This window comes from Salvelinus fontinalis, unplaced genomic scaffold, assembly GCF_029448725.1.
Source record: "Salvelinus fontinalis isolate EN_2023a unplaced genomic scaffold, ASM2944872v1 scaffold_0242, whole genome shotgun sequence".
In the NCBI taxonomy this organism is placed as follows: Eukaryota; Metazoa; Chordata; class Actinopteri; order Salmoniformes; family Salmonidae; genus Salvelinus; species Salvelinus fontinalis.
Window position 1 is genome coordinate 215,276 of NW_026600451.1, and position 22,966 is coordinate 238,241.

Sequence of the window (22,966 nt, forward strand, 5' to 3'; positions counted from 1 at the left end):
CTACCTCTCTCCTCCTCTACCTCTCTCCTCCTCTCTACCTCTCTCTTTCTCTACCTCTCTCTTTCTCTACCTCTCTCTTTCTCTCTACCTCTACCCCTCTCTACCTATCCTCCTGTCTACCTCTCTCTTTCTCTCTACCTCTACCCCTCTCTACCTATCCTCCTGTCTACCTCTCTCTTTCTCTCTATCTCTCTACCCATTAGTTTATCCTTTGTGTTCTTTGTGTTTTCTGTCTCCCCTCATCTCTCCTCTCTGTCCCCTGTTGTAACATTCTATTTAACCTTTAACCTTTACCTCTCTCATTCTCTTCCCTACTCCCCCCGTCTCCCTTGTTTCACCCCCCTTTTTTACTCATGCCTGAGCCTGTGAAATCAGACGCAAGCCCCTCCCTCCCATGACTAGCCAGACATGCATAACTCCTCCCCTCTCCCCTGTGTCAGTTGATATTGAGGCAGGTAGGCCTGAGCAGGGTCCTCCCCACAGCCCCAGTGTCACCCAGCCCCTGCACACTGATTCAGGGGACACAGCAGCACCTAGCTGTGAGTAACAGAGCTCCAGTGGGTTTGCAGTGCTGGGTGCAGTGATAAACTACCGTGCTGGTTTTGTGCTGCTCTATTGCAGTTCAGTAAATGCCGCTAAAGTGGTTTTCCCACTGTGTGTTCCTCAGAAAGTTAGCTAGTCTTTTCTGCAGGGATACTATTCATTGGAAGTTCATGGTTCTCTGAACGGACAGAAATAGATCTCTGTCTGTCTCTGTTATTGTGTGCTGTGGTCTCATCTCATTGTATCGTGCATCTGAACCTGTGTGTGTGTGTTTGTGAAGGTGTGTGTGCATGTTTTCCATCTCATCTCATCGTGTCATCTCTATCTGTCTGTCACCATAGCAGCAGCAGGTAAAGCTAGAACGGACTCGTCATCGTCAGTGACCTCTGAACCTGACTCAGGGACTAAGGCTAAATCAGGTACTTACTGTGTTTCAGGTCTGGGTTAACTAACAGTGCATTTCCACATAACACGATCATTCGGATATCCATGCTTGCTTTGTCCTCATGTGGGTGCTAGCAAGCAGGCTAGGTATCAACAGCCAATCCTGTAGTGGTGGAAGCTTGAGTGAACTTCGATTGGGCAATAGCGTTGGTATATCGCGGAGTATTTGCATAAATTTCAGCTTTCTTCAACTTTGTTCCCACCGTATTCATGCTCGCATCGCCAAACCGTCCCCCCTCCCACTTCACTTCCCTCCATTGAAAATGAATGGGGCACCGTTGTTTCATCGCCCCCATCGTGTTATGTGGAAATGCACTGTAAGGTTTAACCAGGTACACTAACTGGGCTATAGGTCTGCCTTCACTAAGGGTTAACCAGGTACACTCACTGTAATATAGGTCTGCCTTCACTAAGGGTAAACCAGGTACACTAACTGGGCTATAGGTCTGCCTTCACTAAGAGTTAACCAGGTACACTAACTGTGCTATAGGTCTGCCTTCACTAAGGGTTAACCAGGTACACTCACTGTGCTATAGGTCTGCCTTCACTAAGGGTTAACCAGGTACACTAACTGGGCTATAGGTCTGCCTTCACTAAGGGTAAACCAGGTACACTAACTGTGCTATAGGTCTGCCTTCACTAAGGGTTAACCAGGTACACTAACTGGGCTATAGGTCTGCCTTCACTAAGGGTAAACCAGGTACACTAACTGTGCTATAGGTCTGCCTTCACTAAGGGTAAACCAGGTACACTAACTGGACTATAGGTCTGCCTTCACTAAGGGTTAACCAGGTACACTCACTGTGCTATAGGTCTGCCTTCACTAAGGGTAAACCAGGTACACTAACTGGGCTATAGGTCTGCCTTCACTAAGGGTAAACCAGGTACACTCACTGTGCTATAGGTCTGCCTTCACTAAGGGTTAACCAGGTACACTCACTGTGCTATAGGTCTGCCTTCACTAAGGGTTAACCAGGTACACTCACTGTGCTATAGGTCTGCCTTCACTAAGGGTTAACCAGGTACACTCACTGTGCTATAGGTCTGCCTTCACTAAGGGTAAACCAGGAACACGGGGCGGCAGGGTATCCTAGTGGTTAGAGCGTTGGACTAGTAACCGAAAGGTTGCAAGTTCAAATCCCCGAGCTAACAAGTCACAAATCTGTCGTTCCTCCCATGAACAGGCAGTTACCCCACTGTTCCTAGGCCGTCATTGAAAATAAGAATTTGTTCTTAAACTGACTTGCCTAGTTAAATAAAGGTAAAACATATATATATATATGTATTTTAAACACTAACTGGGCTGTATAGTAATGTCTGGAACGGAATGAATGGTTTCCATGTGTTTGATTCTATTCCATTATTTCCATTCCAGCCATTATTATGAGCCGTCCTCCCCTCACCAGCCTCCACTGCCTGGGTGATCTAGTGGGGATCAGTAGTATCCGTGATGGTGTACTCTAGTAACCGTGTTGTTCCTCCATTATTATGAGCCATCCTCCCCTCACCAGCCTCCACTGCCTGGGTGATCTAGTGGGGATCAGTAGTATCCGTGATGGTGTACTCTAGTAACCGTGTTGTTCCTCCATTATTATGAGCCATCCTCCCCTCACCAGCCTCCACTGCCTGGGTGATCTAGTGGGAATCATAGTATCCGTGATGGTGTACTGTAGTAACAGTGTTGTTCCTCCATTAGTATGTTAGTTACTAGCATGTGATTGTGGTATTGATGAAAGAAACACAACTGTAATTCAACATATGTATTATTACTTATTAGATGTGATGGTAGACAAACTAATTCTGAACATCAGTTCTTCTGAATACTGTTTTGGAAACAACCTTTAGTGATCAGACATTATTAGCAGATTGTGTCAAATAAATCGATATGCTTTTGTGTTCACATTTAGACTTGATAACTTTTCTTTGAAGTCAAGTGTTCTTTCAGGATGTGAGTGAAAGGGGGAGAAGTGGGGAGAGGAAAAGAGGCTGGAAGAGGATGTGGAGAGGAGAGAACAGCAGAAAGGAGAGGAGAGGAGGAAAAGAGGCTGGTGGGGGAGGATGTGGAGAGGAGAGAACAGCGGAAAGGAGAGGAGGAAAAGAGGCTGGTGGGGGAGGATGTGGAGAGGAGAGAACAGCAGAGAGGAGAGGAGGAAAAGAGGCTGGTGGGGGAGGATGTGGAGAGGAGAGAACAGCGGAGAGGAGAGGAGGAAAAGAGGCTGGTGGCGGAGGATGTGGAGAGGAGAGAACAGCGGAAAGGAGAGGAGGAAAAGAGGCTGGTGGGGGAGGATGTGGAGAGGAGAGAACAGCGGAAAGGAGAGGAGGAAGAGAGGCTGGTGGGGGAGGATGTGGAGAGGAGAGAACAGCAGAGAGGAGAGGAGGAAGAGAGGCTGGTGGGGGAGGATGTGAAGAGGAGAGAACAGCAGAAAGGAGAGGAGAGGAGGAAAAGAGGCTGGTGGGGGAGGATGTGGAGAGGAGAGAACAGCAGAGAGGAGAGGAGGAAGAGAGGCTGGTGGGGGAGGATGTGAAGAGGAGAGAACAGCAGAAAGGAGAGGAGAGGAGGAAAAGAGGCTGGTGGGGGAGGATGTGAAGAGGAGAGAACAGCAGAAAGGAGAGGAGGAAAAGAGGCTGGTGGCGGAGGATGTGGAGAGGAGAGAACAGCGGAGAGGAGAGGAGGAAAAGAAGCTGGTGGGGGAGGATGTGGAGAGGAGAGGAGGAAAAGAGGCTGGTGGGGGAGGATGTGGTGAGGAGAGAACAGCGGAATGGAGAGGAGGAAAAGAGGCTGGTGGGGGAGGATGTGGAGAGGAGAGAACAGCAGAAAGGAGAGGAGGAAGAGAGGCTGGTGGGGGAGGATGTGGAGAGGAGAGAACAGCGGAAAGGAGAGGAGGAAGAGAGGCTGGTGGGGGAGGATGTGGAGAGGAGAGAACAGCGGAAAGGAGAGGAGGAAGAGAGGCTGGTGGGGGAGGATGTGAAGAGGAGAGAACAGCGGAGAGGAGAGGAGGAAAAGAGGCTGGTGGGGGAGGATGTGAAGAGGAGAGAACAGCAGAAAGGAGAGGAGAGGAGGAAGAGAGGCTGGTGGGGGAGGATGTGGAGAGGAGAGAACAGCAGAAAGGAGAGGAGAGGAGGAAAAGAGGCTGGTGGGGGAGGATGTGGAGAGGAGAGAACAGCAGAGAGGAGAGGAGGAAGAGAGGCTGGTGGGGGAGGATGTGAAGAGGAGAGAACAGCAGAAAGGAGAGGAGGGGAGAGAAGGGTGGAGGAGAAGAGTTGAGAGAAGAATGCTTTATTTCAAAATGCCAAGTAGTCGATAAGAATCATTTCCGTAAAAAGTACTGTTACCTTGTCTGCCACACACACACACACACCCTCTGGAGAGCTGAGATATAAGGGTCCTTGGTCTCTCTCTGTTTTATACCAGGTCACAAGCCATGCAGATTACACTCAAGGACTCAGAAGCCTTTCAACCAGCAGACAGACGTTGATTAGAATATTATTTGAAACCTCTGGCCATATAACCATTCATAACCATTCATAACCATTCTCCTTGTCTTGTCTCATCATGATATAGTATTATGAGTTATTGTGATCACCTTGACTGTATTGTCTCGTAGTTTGACGTGTGTGTACGTGTGTGTGTGTTGTACGTGTGTGTGTGTTGTACGTGTGTGTGTGTTGTACGTGTGTGTGTGTTGTGTGTGTGTGTGTGGGGTACGTGTCTGTGTCTTGTGTACGTCTTACGCTGTTGTCTTCGTTTGTCTCTCGTCTCAGTGGTTCCAGAGATAGTCACTCAGGATAACGGTCCAGGTTTGTGTAAAAACGTGTTTGTCCTGTGTCTGTCGTGTCCGTCCTCCTCTGTGTGTGTTTCTGTGTCTCCATGTCTTGAGCCCAGAGTTGACCATAACCATGTGACCTGACCAGGAAGACGCTGGGCCCTAACACTAACACAGATGCCGTGCAGGGTTACTGGAGTCAATAATCAGTTCAATCAATTCAGTTTGTTTCCTGAATTGAAATGGAATTGAGCCTAAACCCTGGTGCTGTGCCTTCCTCCTGTACCCCCAAACCTCTCCTGGGCTCTACTAGGTGATGAAGACGATGATGAGTGATCAACTCCTCTTCATCTCTTACAAGTCAGCAGTCATGTAAAAATGTTTCTATAATAAAAAACATATGTATTAACAATCTCTCTCCCACACCCACCATCCCCTCGCCTAGCCGTGCCAGCTCCTCCCCTGGCAGAGGATGTGGACAGACTCAGACGAAGGTTTAATATGAGGATGCTGGTTCCTGGTCGTCCAGTAAAGGAGGTCCCTGCCACCCCCCCTCCCGTCCCTGCAGAGAGACCCGCCTACAGGGAGAAGTTCATTCCTCCAGAGCTCAGCATGTGGGACTACTTTGTGGCCAAAGTAAGGCGTGATGCCGCTCCACACAACATCACTGTATACATACGCTCACTGACAAACCATTTGTTGGTACATACAGTCATTAAAACATAAAAACAGACACAAACAAATAAGCTCTCCTCTCTCTCCTCCTCCTCCCCCCCAGCCCTTCCTGCCCCTGTCAGACAGTGGAGCTCTGTACGACTCAGACGAGAGCGGAGAGGAGGATGACGACGACGACGATGATGAGGATGCCTTCCTCTCTGACACACAGATGACTGAACACTCTGACCCCAACTCATACAGGTGTGTCATTGTTGTGCCTTTTCCTATTAGACATCTAAGTAGAGTTCAGCTCTGGACAGCCCTTTGTGTTGGGCCGTGGTACACTGATTGTTCAGAGTATTTTCTACTAAGATTCAACACCCTGTCATGTTACCTGTAATGTCATGGTATGCTCTCTCTATCTCCTCTCTCTCTCACTTCTATCTCCTCTCTCTCTCACTTCTATCTCCTCTCTCTCTCACTTCTATCTCCTCTCTCTCCCCTCTCTCCTCTCTCTCCCCTCTCTTTCCTCTCACTTCTCCTCTCTCGCTTCTCTCCTCTCTCTCTCCCCGCTCTCGCTTCTCTCTCATCTCCCTCCTCTCCCTCCTCTCCCTCCTCTCTCTCCTCTCTCTCCTCTCTCCCCTCTCTGTCTCTGTGTGTAGTTGGTCTCTGATCCGTCTGGTCATGGTGAAACTGGCTCTACACAACGTCAAGACCTTCCTCCCTCTCACTGGACTGGACTTCACAGGTACACACACACCCACACACTAGGGTTGAATGGCAGGAAACCGTTTACCGGGATTTACTGCCCAAAACCACTCCATTTCCCGGGATAAATAACTGCGAGAAACCGGTAAATGATAATAAATTATTTATATGAACAGCAAGGAGTGAAATGGAAATGTTAAATTATATGTGATGTCTAAATCGGTCTTCTCTATGGCCTCATCATAATGAATCATCAACACTCAGGGTGGGGACAGACAGCCCGTCTCAGGGTGGGGACAGACAGCCCGTCTCAGGGTGGGGACAGACAGCCCGTCTCAGGGTGGGGACAGACAGCCCGTCTCAGGGTGGGGACAGACAGCCCGTCTCAGGGTGGGGACAGACAGCCCGTCTCAGGGTGGGGACAGACAGCCCGTCTCAGGGTGGGGACAGACAGCCCGTCTCAGGGTGGGGACAGACAGCCCGTCTCAGGGTGGGGACAGACAGCCCGTCTCAGGGTGGGGACAGACAGCCCGTCTCAGGGTGGGGACAGACAGCCCGTCTCAGGGTGGGGACAGACAGCCCGTCTCAGGGTGGGGACAGACAGCCCGTCTCAGGGTGGGGACAGACAGCCCGTCTCAGGGTGGGGACAGACAGCCCGTCTCAGGGTGGGGACAGACAGCCCGTCTCAGGGTGGGGACAGACAGCCCGTCTCAGGGTGGGGACAGACAGCCCGTCTCAGGGTGGGGACAGACAGCCCGTCTCAGGGTGGGGACAGACAGCCCGTCTCAGGGTGGGGACAGACAGCCCGTCTCAGGGTGGGGACAGACAGCCCGTCTCTGGGTGGGGACAGACAGCCCGTCTCTGGGTGGGGACAGACAGCCCGTCTCTGGGTGGGGACAGACAGCCCGTCTCTGGGTGGGGACAGACAGCCCGTCTCTGGGTGGGGACAGACAGCCCGTCTCTGGGTGGGGACAGACAGCCCGTCTCTGGGTGGGGACAGACAGCCCGTCTCTGGGTGGGGACAGACAGCCCGTCTCTGGGTGGGGACAGACAGCCCGTCTCTGGGTGGGGACAGACAGCCCGTCTCTGGGTGGGGACAGACAGCCCGTCTCTGGGTGGGGACAGACAGCCCGTCTCTGGGTGGGGACAGACAGCCCGTCTCTGGGTGGGGACAGACAGCCCGTCTCTGGGTGGGGACAGACAGCCCGTCTCTGGGTGGGGACAGACAGCCCGTCTCTGGGTGGGGACAGACAGCCCGTCTCTGGGTGGGGACAGACAGCCCGTCTCTGGGTGGGGACAGACAGCCCGTCTCTGGGTGGGGACAGACAGCCCGTCTCTGGGTGGGGACAGACAGCCCGTCTCTGGGTGGGGACAGACAGCCCGTCTCAGGGTGGGGACAGACAGCCCGTCTCAGGGTGGGGACAGACAGCCCGTCTCAGGGTGGGGACAGACAGCCCGTCTCAGGGTGGGGACAGACAGCCCGTCTCAGGGTGGGGACAGACAGCCCGTCTCAGGGTGGGGACAGACAGCCCGTCTCAGGGTGGGGACAGACAGCCCGTCTCAGGGTGGGGACAGACAGCCCGTCTCAGGGTGGGGACAGACAGCCCGTCTCAGGGTGGGGACAGACAGCCCGTCTCAGGGTGGGGACAGACAGCCCGTCTCAGGGTGGGGACAGACAGCCCGTCTCAGGGTGGGGACAGACAGCCCGTCTCAGGGTGGGGACAGACAGCCCGTCTCAGGGTGGGGACAGACAGCCCGTCTCAGGGTGGGGACAGACAGCCCGTCTCTGGGTGGGGACAGACAGCCCGTCTCTGGGTGGGGACAGACAGCCCGTCTCTGGGTGGGGACAGACAGCCCGTCTCTGGGTGGGGACAGACAGCCCGTCTCTGGGTGGGGACAGACAGCCCGTCTCTGGGTGGGGACAGACAGCCCGTCTCTGGGTGGGGACAGACAGCCCGTCTCTGGGTGGGGACAGACAGCCCGTCTCTGGGTGGGGACAGACAGCCCGTCTCTGGGTGGGGACAGACAGCCCGTCTCTGGGTGGGGACAGACAGCCCGTCTCTGGGTGGGGACAGACAGCCCGTCTCTGGGTGGGGACAGACAGCCCGTCTCTGGGTGGGGACAGACAGCCCGTCTCTGGGTGGGGACAGACAGCCCGTCTCTGGGTGGGGACAGACAGCCCGTCTCTGGGTGGGGACAGACAGCCCGTCTCTGGGTGGGGACAGACAGCCCGTCTCTGGGTGGGGACAGACAGCCCGTCTCTGGGTGGGGACAGACAGCCCGTCTCTGGGTGGGGACAGACAGCCCGTCTCTGGGTGGGGACAGACAGCCCGTCTCTGGGTGGGGACAGACAGCCCGTCTCTGGGTGGGGACAGACAGCCCGTCTCGGGGTGGGGACAGACAGCCCGTCTCTGGGTGGGGACAGACAGCCCGTCTCGGGGTGGGGACAGACAGCCCGTCTCGGGGTGGGGACAGACAGCCCGTCTCGGGGTGGGGACAGACAGCCCGTCTCGGGGTGGGGACAGACAGCCCGTCTCGGGGTGGGGACAGTTCATAATGCATGTAGACTTATCATCTCATGGTAACTTGTTTTCTTGTGACAGGAAGGCCTGTATTTTCTGCAGCATAGTCTATATTACAGTAATATAAAACCAAGTGTTGTCTAATATACACAACTCCATTTGGCTTTCAGGGGTCACCTTATTTCTTAATTGTAAAGATATATATTTTTTATTGTAGCTGCAGAGTTTTAAAACAGCCTATCACGCGGGAGCTCTCTCGCAGTCTTTCTCTCTCTCCATCAACTCCATTCAAATTGCATCCAAAATAGATCATCCTGTTCTAGATTGATATATAGCCCTGTATATAGATGTCATAGCCTACCTCTTTCAGGTAATACATTCAATGAGGTATTAGTCTTATATTTAGCTAATGAATGATGGGTTATGCATAATAAGCTTGTAATTTATAGCCTCTTGTCTCTTGCTCAATACGCACACACCTGTGCTCCGCTGGCCTCTCCTTAAATAACGCTCCTCAGCTCTTGGAGTCCCATGCAGGAAAAGCTACACTAGAGCAGTTTGCTGGACATTATTATATTTTAGCATTTCTTATACCAATAGACTGTTAGAAGAGGGACGCTAACTCTTGTTTGCTGAATGTTAAATACAGCAGCCAATAGAACTCACAGGTAGTTTGAAAGAAGAGTGAACTCATGATGGCGGTGGGTTATAGCAGTTATTTATTCAGACCCATAACCATTCAATCTTCATGAAGAGAAATGAAAGCCTCCTGCATCTAATTCTGGTCCTATATTACTCAATGATGTCTTTAGAATGATGAAGATAAGGACAACAACTTATTTCATTTAACTGTTGAAAGAGAGGAAGGATTGAAGCAACAATCGAGGAAGAGGAGGTAGGCTAGTAACATTAGGGGAAATATTATGAAAGGTCAGCTGACTAATTATACAAATAGGCCCTATTCAATTTCAGAATTAAAATCTAATTTGCTAGCCTGTACTTGTAACTTTGTAGGCGGCATGTGCTGCACTAGAATCACATGATGTTTCCCTGCTTTATCATTTCTATCCTAATTCCAGTAATACAGTATAATACAATACAGTACAGTAATACAGTCCACACTCAAAAATATTTGCCTACTGGAGCTAGTTTCATTTATTTAGCCAAGAGAGCATATAGCTAGCTACATCTATGGGCTTTTATGTTTTTCTGTCGTGTATAATGTGCAGTAGACTATATCATATATGTATTGGATAAGGGCACCATCATTTGGGCTTTTTTGGGCTTGGGCTCAATAAATGTATTTTATGTAGGGCTCAGTAAATGTCTTTTATGTAGGGCTCAGTAAATGTCTTTTATGTAGGGCTCAGTAAATGTCTTTTATGTAGGGCTCAATAAATGTATTTTATGTAGGGCTCAGTAAATGTCTTTTATGTAGGGCTCAGTAAATGTCTTTAATGTAGGGCTCAGTAAATGTCTTTAATGTTGGGCTCAGTAAATGTCTTTAATGTAGGGCTCAGTACATTTACACTTACATTTAAGTCATTTAGCAGACGCTCTTATCCAGAGCGACTTACAAATTGGTGCATTCACCTTATGACATCCAGTGGAACAGCCACTTTACAATAGTGCATCTAAATCTTGTAAGGGGGGGGTCAGAAGGATTACTTTATCCTATCTTAGGTATTCCTTAAAGAGGTGGGGTTTCAGGTGTCTCCGGAAGGTGGTGATTGACTCCGCTGTCCTGGCTCTGGCTCTGGCAGTAAATGTCTTTAATGTAGGGCTCGTCAGGCTCAGGTAGCATCAGAGTTTAATTTTGGATCAAAGCTCTAATCACATCCAGACAGGCCTATTTCTATACTTTATAATGCTTTTGAATGACACTTCCAGTTTTGGCGGGATATTCCGGGTATCCCGGGAGTAAAATGAATTATTCTGTGGATGGAACAATTGTAATATACCGGGAAAATATTCAACACACTCACTCACTCACTCATTCACTCACTCTCTCACTCACTCTCTAGAGCGGCGCAACCAAAACAGTTTTTCTATCTGTTATCGTCCTCTCCTCCCTCCATCAGACCTGCCGGTGACGTCTCCTCTGGGGAATGCTGTGCTGAAGACACTAGAGAACTGGGAGACCATACTCCAGGAGAGGATGAACAAGTTTGATGGTCCTCCTCCCAACTACATCAACACCTACCCCACTGACCTCAGCACAGGAGGGGGGCCCGCCATACTGAGACACAAGGCCATGCTGGAGCCTGACAACACACCTTTCAAGTGGGTATTATTCACACACACAGATACATAGACTACACAGATACATAGACTACACAGATACATAGACTACACAGATACATAGACTACACACACACACACACAGAACATAGACTACACACACACACACGCAGAACATAGACTACACACACACAGAACATAGCCTACACACACACACAGAGAACATAGACTACACACACAGAACATAGTCTACACACACACACACACACACACACATGTTCTCACATGTTTCTGTGTGTGTGTCTCGTGTTCCAGGAATAAGAACCACATTTCGTTTCCTGCGAGGCGTCTCTGGCACTACCTGGTGAAACAGGAAGTTCTTCAGGAGACTCTGATTCGCTATGTCTTCACTAAGAAGAGGAAGCAGAGCGAGGTAACGAGCTAAACTGGACCCCTGGTACAATCTGTGTCTGTCTGTCCCTCCACTTCCCCTACAGCATGTCTGGTCTCATACATCAGGCGTCCTTCATTTACCTAGTTATTACTTACACATTAAACAAGTCAAATGGTCATATGTTTCAAGGTGGATTCAGAAAGTTGTCATTATAGCACCTAACTTGTTAATGATTAATTAAGTGTATTCAGAAAGGTGTCAGTATGTCACCTAACGTGTTAATGAGTACATAGCAGGTAACTAGTGAGAAACAGGTTTTACATAGTGTTACCTCCTCCAGCACTCCAACATCATCTGTCTGGATGTGTCCTTAGAATCATCTTCACAACAATAGTTCTTCAAACCCCAAATTGAATTGATTTATATTTTATATATCCTGTATTTTGAGTAAGGTCCATAATTTATTTTGTACATTATGGCCCAGTTAATTTAACTTCTGAAGAGTAGTGTATATCACACACACACACACACACACACACACACACACACACACACACACACACACACACACACACACACACACTTCTGTTGTTATTATTATGGTTTTGACGGCCTTGTATTGTGTAATCAAGAACAGAGAATTCTGTGATGTCTGCACACCATCACTACTACTATCATCACCTCTATTATTAGTATTATTAAACTGTTCATTATCATGTCTGCAGACATCCACTAACACAGACAGACATATTATATGGAGCATCTCCTTTCTAAACTAAATTCTAAGCACATACATAGATCCTGCTTTGTTGAGATTTGAGTAGAAAGGTAAAGATGAGATTTCAAACTGAAGAGGAACCTTATAGCTGACTTCCAGTAACTAGACTCTTTAAGGTGTGTTTATTTAGACTTTGGTGTTGAGACCGTGCCCCACCCTCCCCTCCACCCACTGCCATTGCATTGAGAGAGAGGTCTCCTGTCTCCCCAGCACTCCACTCTGTTACCATGTGATAGGACATTGTTTGGGTTGGGAGAAGCCTTTGCCTCATCCACGTATTGACACACTGACTGTGTGTGTGGCTGCGTGTATCTACCATCCAGACAACCCTTTCATTTTTGTTTTCTTCATTTTCTGTTTTGTTTGTTTTGTGCATGTGTGTTTTGTGTGTTGTGTAGTGTGTTGAAGGCTATATGGATCTCCTCAGCCCAAACTGTGTATCTGGAGCTCTCAGGTCCAACAAGGTAGTATCAAGGTGTCTGTCTGTACAGTATGAACTGGTAGCTGCTCAGGACTGTGAAAGTCTCCTAATCACCGCTTGGCATGCTTCACCTCACCATTACTACTCACTAACCCAACACTACCAGGGTTTTCCAGAGCTACACCTCACCATTACTACTCACTAACCCAACACTACCAGGGTTTTCCAGAGCTTCACCTCACCATTACTACTCACTAACCCAACACTACTAGGGTTTTCCAGAGCTACACCTCACCATTACTACTCACTAACCCAACACTACCAGGGTTTTCCAGAGCTACACTTCACCATTACTACTCACTAACCCAACACTACCAGGGTTTTCCAGAGCTTCACCTCACCATTACTACTCACTAACCCAACACTACTAGGGTTTTCCAGAGCTACACCTCACCATTACTACTCACTAACCCAACACTACCAGGGTTTTCCAGAGCTACACTTCACCATTACTACTCACTAACCCAACACTACCAGGGTTTTCCAGAGCTTCACCTCACCATTACTACTCACTAACCCAACACTACTAGGGTTTTCCAGAACTTCACCTCACCATTACTACTCACTAACCCAACACTACCAGGGTTTACCAGAGCTACACCTCACCATTACTACTCACTAACCCAACACTACCAGGGTTTTCCAGAGCTACACCTCACCATTACTACTCACTAACCCAACACTACCAGGGGTTTCCAGAGCTACACCTCACCATTACTACTCACTAACCCAACACTACCAGGGGTTTCCAGAGCTACACCTCACCATTACTACTCACTAACCCAACACTACCAGGGGTTTCCAGAGCTACACCTCACCATTACTACTCACTAACCCAACACTACCAGGGTTTTCCAGAGCTACACCTCACCATTACTACTCACTAACCCAACACTACTAGGGTTTTCCAGAAATCATGTTTCACCACACCATTACTACTCACTAACCCACCACTACCAGGGTTTTCCAGAGCTTCACCTCACCATTACTACTCACTAACCCAACACTACCAGGGTTTTCCAGAGCTTCACCTCACCATTACTACTCACTAACCCAACACTACCAGGGTTTTCCAGAGCTTCACCTCACCATTACTACTCACTAACCCAACACTACTAGGGTTTTCCAGAAATCATGTTTCACCTCACCACTAACACACGGTCTGTCTCTGTCTGGTCATTCCTTCTATAGCTGGGCCTAAAGTCTGTCATTCTTCTGCTGCTGGACCCATTCTTCCTCTTCATCTCTTCCTCAATTCTATCATCCCCCTCTGTAATAATGACTTATTCCAGCTCCTCTTCATCTCTTCCTCAATTCTATCATCCCCCTCTGTAATAATGACTTATTCCAGCTCCTCTTCATCTCTTCCTCAATACTATCATCCCCCTCTGTAATAATGACTTATTCCAGCTCCTCTTCCAGCTCTGACAGAGAGGTGTCACGTGGACCTGCATGTTCTCACTGAGTGCTCACTGTGTCATTGCTGCGTGTGGCTGTGTGTCAGTGTAGGGGTGTTGTGATGGCGTGTGGCTGTGTGTCAGTGTATGGGTGTTGTGATAGCGTGTGGTTGTGTGTCAGTGTAGGGGTGCTGTGATGGCGTGTGGCTGTGTGTCAGTGTAGGGGTGTTGTGATGGTGTGTGGCTGTGTGTCAGTGTATGGGTGGTGTGGTGGCGTGTGGCTGTGTGTCAGTGTAGGGGTGTTGTGATGGCGTGTGGCTGTGTGTCAGTGTAGGGGTGTTGTGATGGTGTGTGGCTGTGTGTCAGTGTATGGGTGTTGTGATGGCGTGTGGCTGTGTATGGGGGGTGGCGTGTGGCTGTGTGTCAGTGTAGGGGTGTTGTGATGGCGTTTGGCTGTGTGTCAGTGTATGGGTGTTGTGATGGCGTGTGGCTGTGTGTCAGTGTAGGGGTGTTGTGATGGCGTTTGGCTGTGTGTCAGTGTAGGGGTGTTGTGATGGCGTGTGGCTGTGTTTCAGTGTAGGGGTGTTGTGATGTTGTGTGTCAGTGTATGGGGGGTGGCGTGTGGCTGTGTGTCAGTGTAGGGGTGTTGTGATGCGTGTGGCTGTGTGTCAGTGTAGGGGTGTTGTGATGGCGTGTGGCTGTGTGTCAGTGTAGGGGTGTTGTGATGGCGTGTGGCTGTGTGTCAGTGTAGGGGTGTTGTGATGGCGTGTGGCTGTGTTTCAGTGTAGGGATGTTGTGATGGCGTGTGGCTGTGTGTCAGTGCAGGGGTGTTGTGATGTTGTGTGTCAGTGTATGGGGGGTGGCGTGTGGCTGTGTGTCAGTGTAGGGGTGTTGTGTGGTTGTGTGTCAGTGTAGGGGTGTTGTGATGGCGTGTGGCTGTGTTTCAGTGTAGGGGTGTTGTGATGGCGTGTGGCTGTGTGTCAGTGTAGGGGTGTTGTGTGGTTGTGTGTCAGTGTATGGGTGGTGGCGTGTGGCTGTGTGTCAGTGTAGGGGTGTTGTGATGGCGTGTGGCTGTGTGTCAGTGTAGGGGTGTTGTGATGGCGTGTGGCTGTGTGTCAGTGTATGGGTGTTGTGGTGGCTGTGTGTCAGTGTAGGGGTGTTGTGATGGCGTGTGGCTGTGTGTCAGTGTAGGGGTGTTGTGATGGCGTGTGGCTGTGTGTTAGTGTAGGGGTGTTGTGATGGCGTGTGGCTGTGTTTCAGTGTAGGGGTGTTGTGATGGCGTGTGGCTGTGTTTCAGTGTAGGGGTGTTGTGATGGCGTGTGGCTGTGTGTCAGTGTATGGGTGTTGTGATGGCGTGTGGCTGTGTGTCAGTGTAGGGGTGTTGTGATGGCGTGTGGCTGTGTGTCAGTGTAGGGGTGTTGTGATGGCGTGTGGCTGTGTGTTAGTGTAGGGGTGTTGTGATGGCGTGTGGCTGTGTGTCAGTGTAGGGGTGTTGTGATGGCGTGTGGCTGTGTGTCAGTGTAGGGGTGTTGTGATGGCGTGTGGCTGTGTTTCAGTGTAGGGGTGTTGTGATGGCGTGTGGCTGTGTGTCAGTGTAGGGGTGTTGTGATGGCGTGTGGCTGTGTGTCAGTGTAGGGGTGTTGTGATGGCGTGTGGCTGTGTTTCAGTGTAGGGATGTTGTGATGGCGTGTGGCTGTGTGTCAGTGTAGGGGTGTTGTGTGTCAGTGTAGGGGTGTTGTGATGGCGTGTGGCTGTGTTTCAGTGTAGGGGTGTTGTGATGGCGTGTGGCTGTGTGTCAGTGTAGGGGTGTTGTGTGGTTGTGTGTCAGTGTATGGGTGGTGGCGTGTGGCTGTGTGTCAGTGTAGGGGTGTTGTGATGGCGTGTGGCTGTGTGTCAGTGTAGGGGTGTTGTGATGGCGTGTGGCTGTGTGTTAGTGTAGGGGTGTTGTGATGGCGTGTGGCTGTGTTTCAGTGTAGGGGTGTTGTGATGGCGTGTGGCTGTGTGTCAGTTTAGGGGTGTTGTGATAGTGTGTGGTTGTGTGTCAGTGTATGGGTGGTGGCGTGTGGCTGTGTGTCAGTGTAGGGGTGTTGTGATGGCGTGTGGCTGTGTGTCAGTGTATGGGTGTTGTGATGGCGTGTGGCTGTGTGTCAGTGTATGGGTGTTGTGATGGCGTGTGGCTGTGTGTCAGTGTATGGGTGTTGTGATGGCGTGTGGCTGTGTGTCAGTGTAGGGGTGTTGTGATGGCGTGTGGCTGTGTGTCAGTGTAGGGGTGCTGTGATAGCGTGTGGCTGTGTGTGTGTATGTAACAGGTGTATATGCTAAGATATTGTGTGTCTGTGTACAGTATGGATGTACCAGGTGTACTAAATGATGGCGGGTGCTGTGATAATGTGTTCCAGGTGGAGGGAGACTTGGGCTACCCAGGAAGGAATGCTAAGATCATCCACAAGGAGTCTGACATCATCATGGCCTTCGCCATCAACAGGGTGAGAGACATCTGCAGTGCACAAAGACACACACACACACAAAGCTTTCCCATTTGATGTAGTTTGACATTCAGGTGCCATGTTCGTCAGGTTTTAGACTTCGACACCATAGAGATGAATGAGTAGAGTGGATTCCATTAGACTGGCCAATAAGGCCACCAGTTAACATATAACAGTCTAAGCCCTGTCTAATTTTATACTTTTTTTACATTGATTTAATCCCTTATTTTTGTCACTAAATCAATCTAAATCTCCAAATATACTTCCATAAATGATTTTAAACTGGTACCGGGGGACTTTCAGACTGGACTTGTGAGACCTGTGGACGTCCTAGAGCAGAACATACCATATATACGTGTTCCTGAGAGTCTCACCTTTACACAGATCAGTGTTTAGCCCAAACTGTTGGGACCCTACAGACAGAAGTTGGCAGATCGGCAGTTACGGCTTCAGACCAGTTCCAACACGCTTGTGGGGGACGTAGAGCAAAACGGAGAGCACCATCGTGTTCCTGAGAGTCTCCTCCGTAAAGAGATTTTTAGGCCAAACCGTTCCGTCGCTCCAGACGATTTTGTGAGAATACCGATTTTCGGATGTCTAATGGTCTGACAAATACTGCTCTAACTCTGTCACCTTTCACCCCAAATGCGGAAGTGTTACATAGGTGGATGCGGTGGACACATCCAATGCAAAAAAAATGATATCTCTAACTTAAACTGATGGATTTGTGTATTATGCTAAATAGATTTCCACATGGGCGTGGACATCGGCCTTAGGGGGGTTAGCACACAGTACACCACATCTAAATGTTTCTGTTGGAATGTCTCTTCTACTCATTCAGATTATGTGGTATACATTTACTGGCCTCTCTTCTCTTCTCTCCCTCCCTCGTCCCGTCCTCCCTCTTCTCTCCCTCGTCCCCTCCTCCCCTCTTCTCTCCCTCCCCCCTCCAGGCTAACACCAATGAGATAGTGCTGGCGTCCACTCACGACGTGCAGGAGGTTGATGTGTCCACTCTGTTAGCTGCTCAGCCCTACACCTGGATAGGAGAGGACTTTGACAAGGAGTCACACAGGTCAGTACACTATGTTACACACACACACACACATACACACACACATATACACACACACACACACACACACATTGTGTTGGACTTCTTTCTCTCCTCAGTTCTGATGACGTGGACTACCGTTCTTCCCACACTAACGTTGCCCAGGCCTCCTCTACCCCGTCCCACTTCAACCCCAAAGACATGGCAGCCTCTGCATCCATGCCCTGGCTGGGGAGTGGGCAGACCAGCATGGGAGCTAGTGTGGTACGACACACAAACATCCTCCATTCACTCTCTCACTCACACACACACTCACTCACTCACTCACTCACTCACTCACTCACATACACTCACTCACTCACTCACTCACTCACTCACACACATACACACACAAAACATCCTCCACTCACTCACACATACACAGATGCATAGTATACACACACACACACACACACACACACACACACACACACACACACACACACACACACACACACACACACACACACACACACATACAGTATGTGTTTATATATATATATATATATACACTACTGTTCAAAAGTTTGGGGCCACTTAAACATTTCCTTGTTTTTGAAAGAAAAGCCAATTTTTTGTCCATTAAAATAACATCAAATTGATCAGAAATACAGTGTCGACATTGTTAATGTTGTAAATGACTATTGTAGCTGGAAACGGCAGATTGTTGGGGGAATATCTACACAGGCGTACAGAGGCCCATTATCAGCAACCATCACTCCTGTGTTCCAATGGCACGTTGTGTTAGCTAATCCAAATTTATCATTTTAAAATACTAATTGATCATTAGAAAACCATTTTGCAATTATGTTAGCACAGCTGAAAACTGTTGTTCTGATTAAAGAAGCAATAAAACTGGCCTTCTTTAGACTAGTTGAGTATGTGGAGCATCGGCATGTGTGGGTTTGATTACAGGCTAAAAATGTCCAGAAACAAAGGACTTTCTTCTGAAACTCGTCAGTATATTCTTGTTCTGAGAAATTAAGGCTATTCCATGGGAGAAATTCGTACATCAGCTGATATCTCAAAGTGCTGTACAGAAACCCAGCCTAAAACCCCAAACAGCAAGCAATGCAGGTGTAGAAGCACGGTGGCTAGGAAAAACTTCCTAGAAAGGCCAAAACCTAGGAAGAAACCTAGAGAGGAACCAGGCTATAAGGGGTGGCCATTCCTCTTCTGGCTGTACCGGGTGGAGATTATAATAGAACATGGCCAAGATGTTCAAATGTTCATAAATGACCAGCATGGTTAAATAATAATAATCACAGTAGTTGTCGAGGGTGCAGCAAGTCAGCACCTCAGGAGTAAATGTCAGTTGGCTTTTCATAGCTGATCATTAAGAGTATCTCTACCGCTCCAGCGGTCTCCAGAGAGTTGAAAACAGCAGGTCTGGGACAGGTAGCACGTCCGGTGAACAGGTCAGGGTTCCATAGCCGCAGGCAGAACAGTTGAAACTGGAGCAGCAGCACGGCCAGGTGGACTGGGGACAGCAACGAGTCATCATGTCAGGTCGTCCTGAGGCATGGTCCTAGGGCTCAGGTCCTCCGAGAGAGAGAAAGAAAGAGAGAATTAGAGAGAGCATACTTAAATTCACACAGGACACCAGATAAGACAGGAGAAGTACTCCAGATATAACAGACTGACCTTAGCCCCCCGACATATCTTGGGTTGTGCCGTGGCGGATATCTTCAACCACCAACTTACCATCCTGAGACGAGGCCGAGTATACCCCACAAAGATCTCCGCCACGGCACAACCCAAGGGGGGGCGCCAACCCAGACAGGAAGATCACGTCAGTGACTCGACGCACCCCTCCTAGGGACGGCATGAAAAAGCACCAGTAAGCCAGTGACTCAGCCCCTGTAATAGGGTTAGAGGCAGAGAATCCCAGTGGAGAGAGGGGAACCGGCCAGGCAGAGACAGCAAGGGCGGTTCGTTGCTCCAGAGCCTTTCCGTTCACCTTCACACTCCTGGGCCTGACTACACTCAATCATATGACCCACTGAAGAGATAAGTCTTCAGTAAAGACTTAAAGGTTGGGACCAAGTCTGTGTGTCTCACATGGGTAGGCAGACCATTACATAAAAATGGAGATCTATAGGAGAAAGCCCTGCCTCCAGCTGTTTGCTTAGAAATGCTAGGGACAATTAGGAGGCCTGCGTCTTGTGACCGTAGCGTACGTGTAGGTATGTACGGCAGGACCAACTCGGAAAGATAGGTAGGAGCAAGCCCATGTAACGCTTTATAGTTTAGCAGTAAAACCTTGAAATTAGCCCTTGCCTTAACAGGAAGCCAGTGTAGGGAGGCTAGCACTGGAGTAATATGATACATTTTTGGGGGGGTTCTAGTCAGGATTCTAGCAGCCGTATTTAGCACTAACTGAAATGTATTTAGTGCTCTATCCGGGTAGCCGGAAAGTAGAGCATTGCAGTAGTCTAACCTAGAAGTAACAAAAGCATGGATGAATTTTTCTGCATCATTTTTGGACAGAACATTTCTGATTTTTGCAATGTTACCTAGATGGAAAAAAGCTGTCTTGATATGTTCGTCAAAAGAGAGATCAGGGTCCAGAGTAACGCCGAGGTCCTTCACAGTTTTATTTGAGACGACTTTACAACCATCAAGATTAATTGTCAGATTCAACAGAAGATCTCTTTGTTTCCTAGGACCTAGAACAAGCATCTCTGTTTTGTCCGAGTTTAAAAGTAGAACGTTTTCAGCCATCCACTTCCTTATGTCTGAAACACAGGCTTCTAGCGAGGGCAATTTTGGGGCTTCACCATGTTTCATTGAAATGTACAGCTGTGTGTCATCCGCATAGCAGTGAATGTTAACATTATGTTTTCGAATGACATCCCCAACAGGTAAAATATATAGTGAAAACAATAGTGGTCCTAAAACGGAACCTTGAGGAACACCGAAATGTACAGTTGATTTGTCAGAGGACAAACCATTCACAGAGACAAACTGATATCTTTCCGACAGATAAGATCTAAACCAGGCCAGAACTTGTCCGTGTAGACCAATTTGTGTTTCCAATCTCTCCAAAAGAATGTGGTGATCGATGGTATCAAAGGCAGCACTAATGTGAGGAGGCCAGTTTTATTGCTTCTTTAATTAGAACAACAGTTTTCAGCTATGCTAACATAATTGCAAAATGGTTTTCTAATGATCAATTAGCCTTTTAAAATGATAAACTTGGATTGGCTAAAACAACATGCCATTGGAACACAGGAGTGATGGTTGCTGATAATGGGCCTCTGTATGCCTATGTAGATATTCCATAAAAATCTGCCTTTTCCAGCTATAATAGTCATTTACAACATTAACAATGACTACACTGTATTACTGATCAATTTGATGTTATTTTAATGGACAAAAAAAAATGTTTCTTTCAAAAACAAGGACATTTCTAAGTGACCCCAAACTTTTGACATTTCAGTTGAAAGGTACAGTATCTCCTTTCATACTTTCCATTTACTTTGAACTTGTCAGTGCAGTGTAGTCCAGTGAGAGAGGTAGTAGTCTGGCCTGTAGAGGGACACAGGCTAGGACGGAGGTTTCACTCCTGAGTACTGTCTGGCTCACAGCTCACCACTCTAAACTCAAGGTCCTGTCTGTTTATTATGAAAACCTATCGTCTCTCCCCACACTGCTCTGGTGTCATAGGAAATATGTGCAGCAGAACTCATCAGAGTACTGTAAGACAGTACGGTTTAAAGCAAGCAGGCAAACGTTCTTCTTTTAACGTTAGACGTCATTGTGTCACCCTATTCCTCGCTCGCTGTGTCCGAACTGAGGCCCGCTAGCTGGACCTAGTCAGTCCAGTGAATATTGACACTTGTTTATCTTTCTCAGGCCAAACAGACAGAGAGTTGAGGACTAAACAGGCTGCTAGATGAGTCTATGTTACCAGAGATAGGCAGTGTGTGTGTTTGTATGAGAGAGATGGGAGAGTATCAACACACAGATACCCAGCTCTCACAGCGTCTCCTCGGCTGCCCAAGGTACAGGCCTGCGTCACCGCATCACCCACTTCTCAAATATGTCCCCGTTCAAGTGATAATTCTTCATGCTACAGTCAATATGGAGTACTGTTGCCTTGTAGCAGAAGTATAAATATGTCCTAGTCTAGGTGGTGAGTCTTGGTTAGGCCAGACTGTATGGAAAGACATACTGTCCTTCAGTGTCATTGGCTTATACTGTATGTGTAAACTAGGTTCTAGTTCAGATGATGAATCCCCTTTAGAGTGAAATGTTGTAGAGTAGTTTTAATGAACTAAAAGAAAGACCTGCACACTGCTCTGGCCAGTATCACTTCAGTGTATGAAGCTGACGTATCGGCCTGCTGGCCTTCATCAGAGCTGTTTCAGTTCAAAGAAGTGTCCTAGTTGAGTACTGAAGTCCGTAGTGTAGAGCAGCACTGTGTATTGACTGAATGTTTTAAAGACTGAGGTTTCAAATGAAGTTTGATGTATTAGGTTATTTGAATGTTGTTTTTCAGATTATGAAGAGGAACCTGAACAATGTGAAGAGAATGACCTCCCACCCCATATTCCAGTACTGTAGGTATCATCTAATGTATACAGTACCATATACCACTACTGTATTATATACAGTATATCACCACTAGGTTATATACAGTATACCACCACTAGGTTATATACAGTATACCACCAATAGGTTATATACAGTATACCACCACTAGGTTATATACAGTATACCACCACTAGGTTATATACAGTATACCACCACTAGGTTATATACAGTATACCACCACTAGGTTATATACAGTATACCACCACTAGGTTATATACAGTATACCACCACTAGGTTATATACAGTATACCACCACTAGGTTATATACAGTATACCACCACTAGGTTATATACAGTATACCACCACTAGGTTATATACAGTATACCACCACTAGGTTATATACAGTATCCCACCACTAGGTTATATACAGTATCCCACCACTAGGTTATATACAGTATACCACCACTAGGTTATATACAGTATACCACCATTAGGTTATATACAGTATACCACCACTAGGTTATATACAGTATACCACTACTGTGTTATATACAGTATGCCACCACTAGGTTATATACATTATGCCACCACTAGGTTATATACATTATGCCACCACTAGGTTATATACATTATGCCACCACTAGGTTATATACAGTATACCACCACTAGGTTATATACAGTATACCACTACTAGGTTATATACAGTATACCACCACTAGGTTATATCCAGTATGCCACCACTAGGTTATATACAGTATGCCACCACTAGGTTATATACAGTATGCCACCACTAGGTTATATACAGTATGCCACCACTAGGTTATATACAGTATGCCACCACTAGGTTATATACAGTATGCCACCACTAGGTTATATACAGTATGCCACCACTAGGTTATATACAGTATGCCACCACTAG

The 22,966-nt window shown here is 48.1% G+C and overlaps 1 protein-coding gene across 3 annotated transcripts in view; it reads left to right on the forward strand.

Moving 5' to 3' along the window:
- The window catches only part of LOC129844866 (dmX-like protein 2), a gene marked incomplete at its 3' end in the record, with an annotated part of 99,674 nt that overhangs the window by 54,993 nt on the left and 21,715 nt on the right, over positions 1-22,966 (forward strand). Inside the window, 12 exon segments of one of the 3 annotated variants that reach the window (XM_055913029.1) lie at positions 885-962; positions 4,750-4,785; positions 5,197-5,387; positions 5,530-5,669; positions 6,071-6,156; positions 10,720-10,921; positions 11,195-11,312; positions 12,450-12,515; positions 16,329-16,415; positions 17,369-17,490; positions 17,589-17,733; positions 22,013-22,073. In XM_055913029.1, coding sequence (XP_055769004.1) covers positions 885-962; positions 4,750-4,785; positions 5,197-5,387; positions 5,530-5,669; positions 6,071-6,156; positions 10,720-10,921; positions 11,195-11,312; positions 12,450-12,515; positions 16,329-16,415; positions 17,369-17,490; positions 17,589-17,733; positions 22,013-22,073 — 1,332 coding nt within the window. 3 annotated transcript variants of the gene reach the window in all.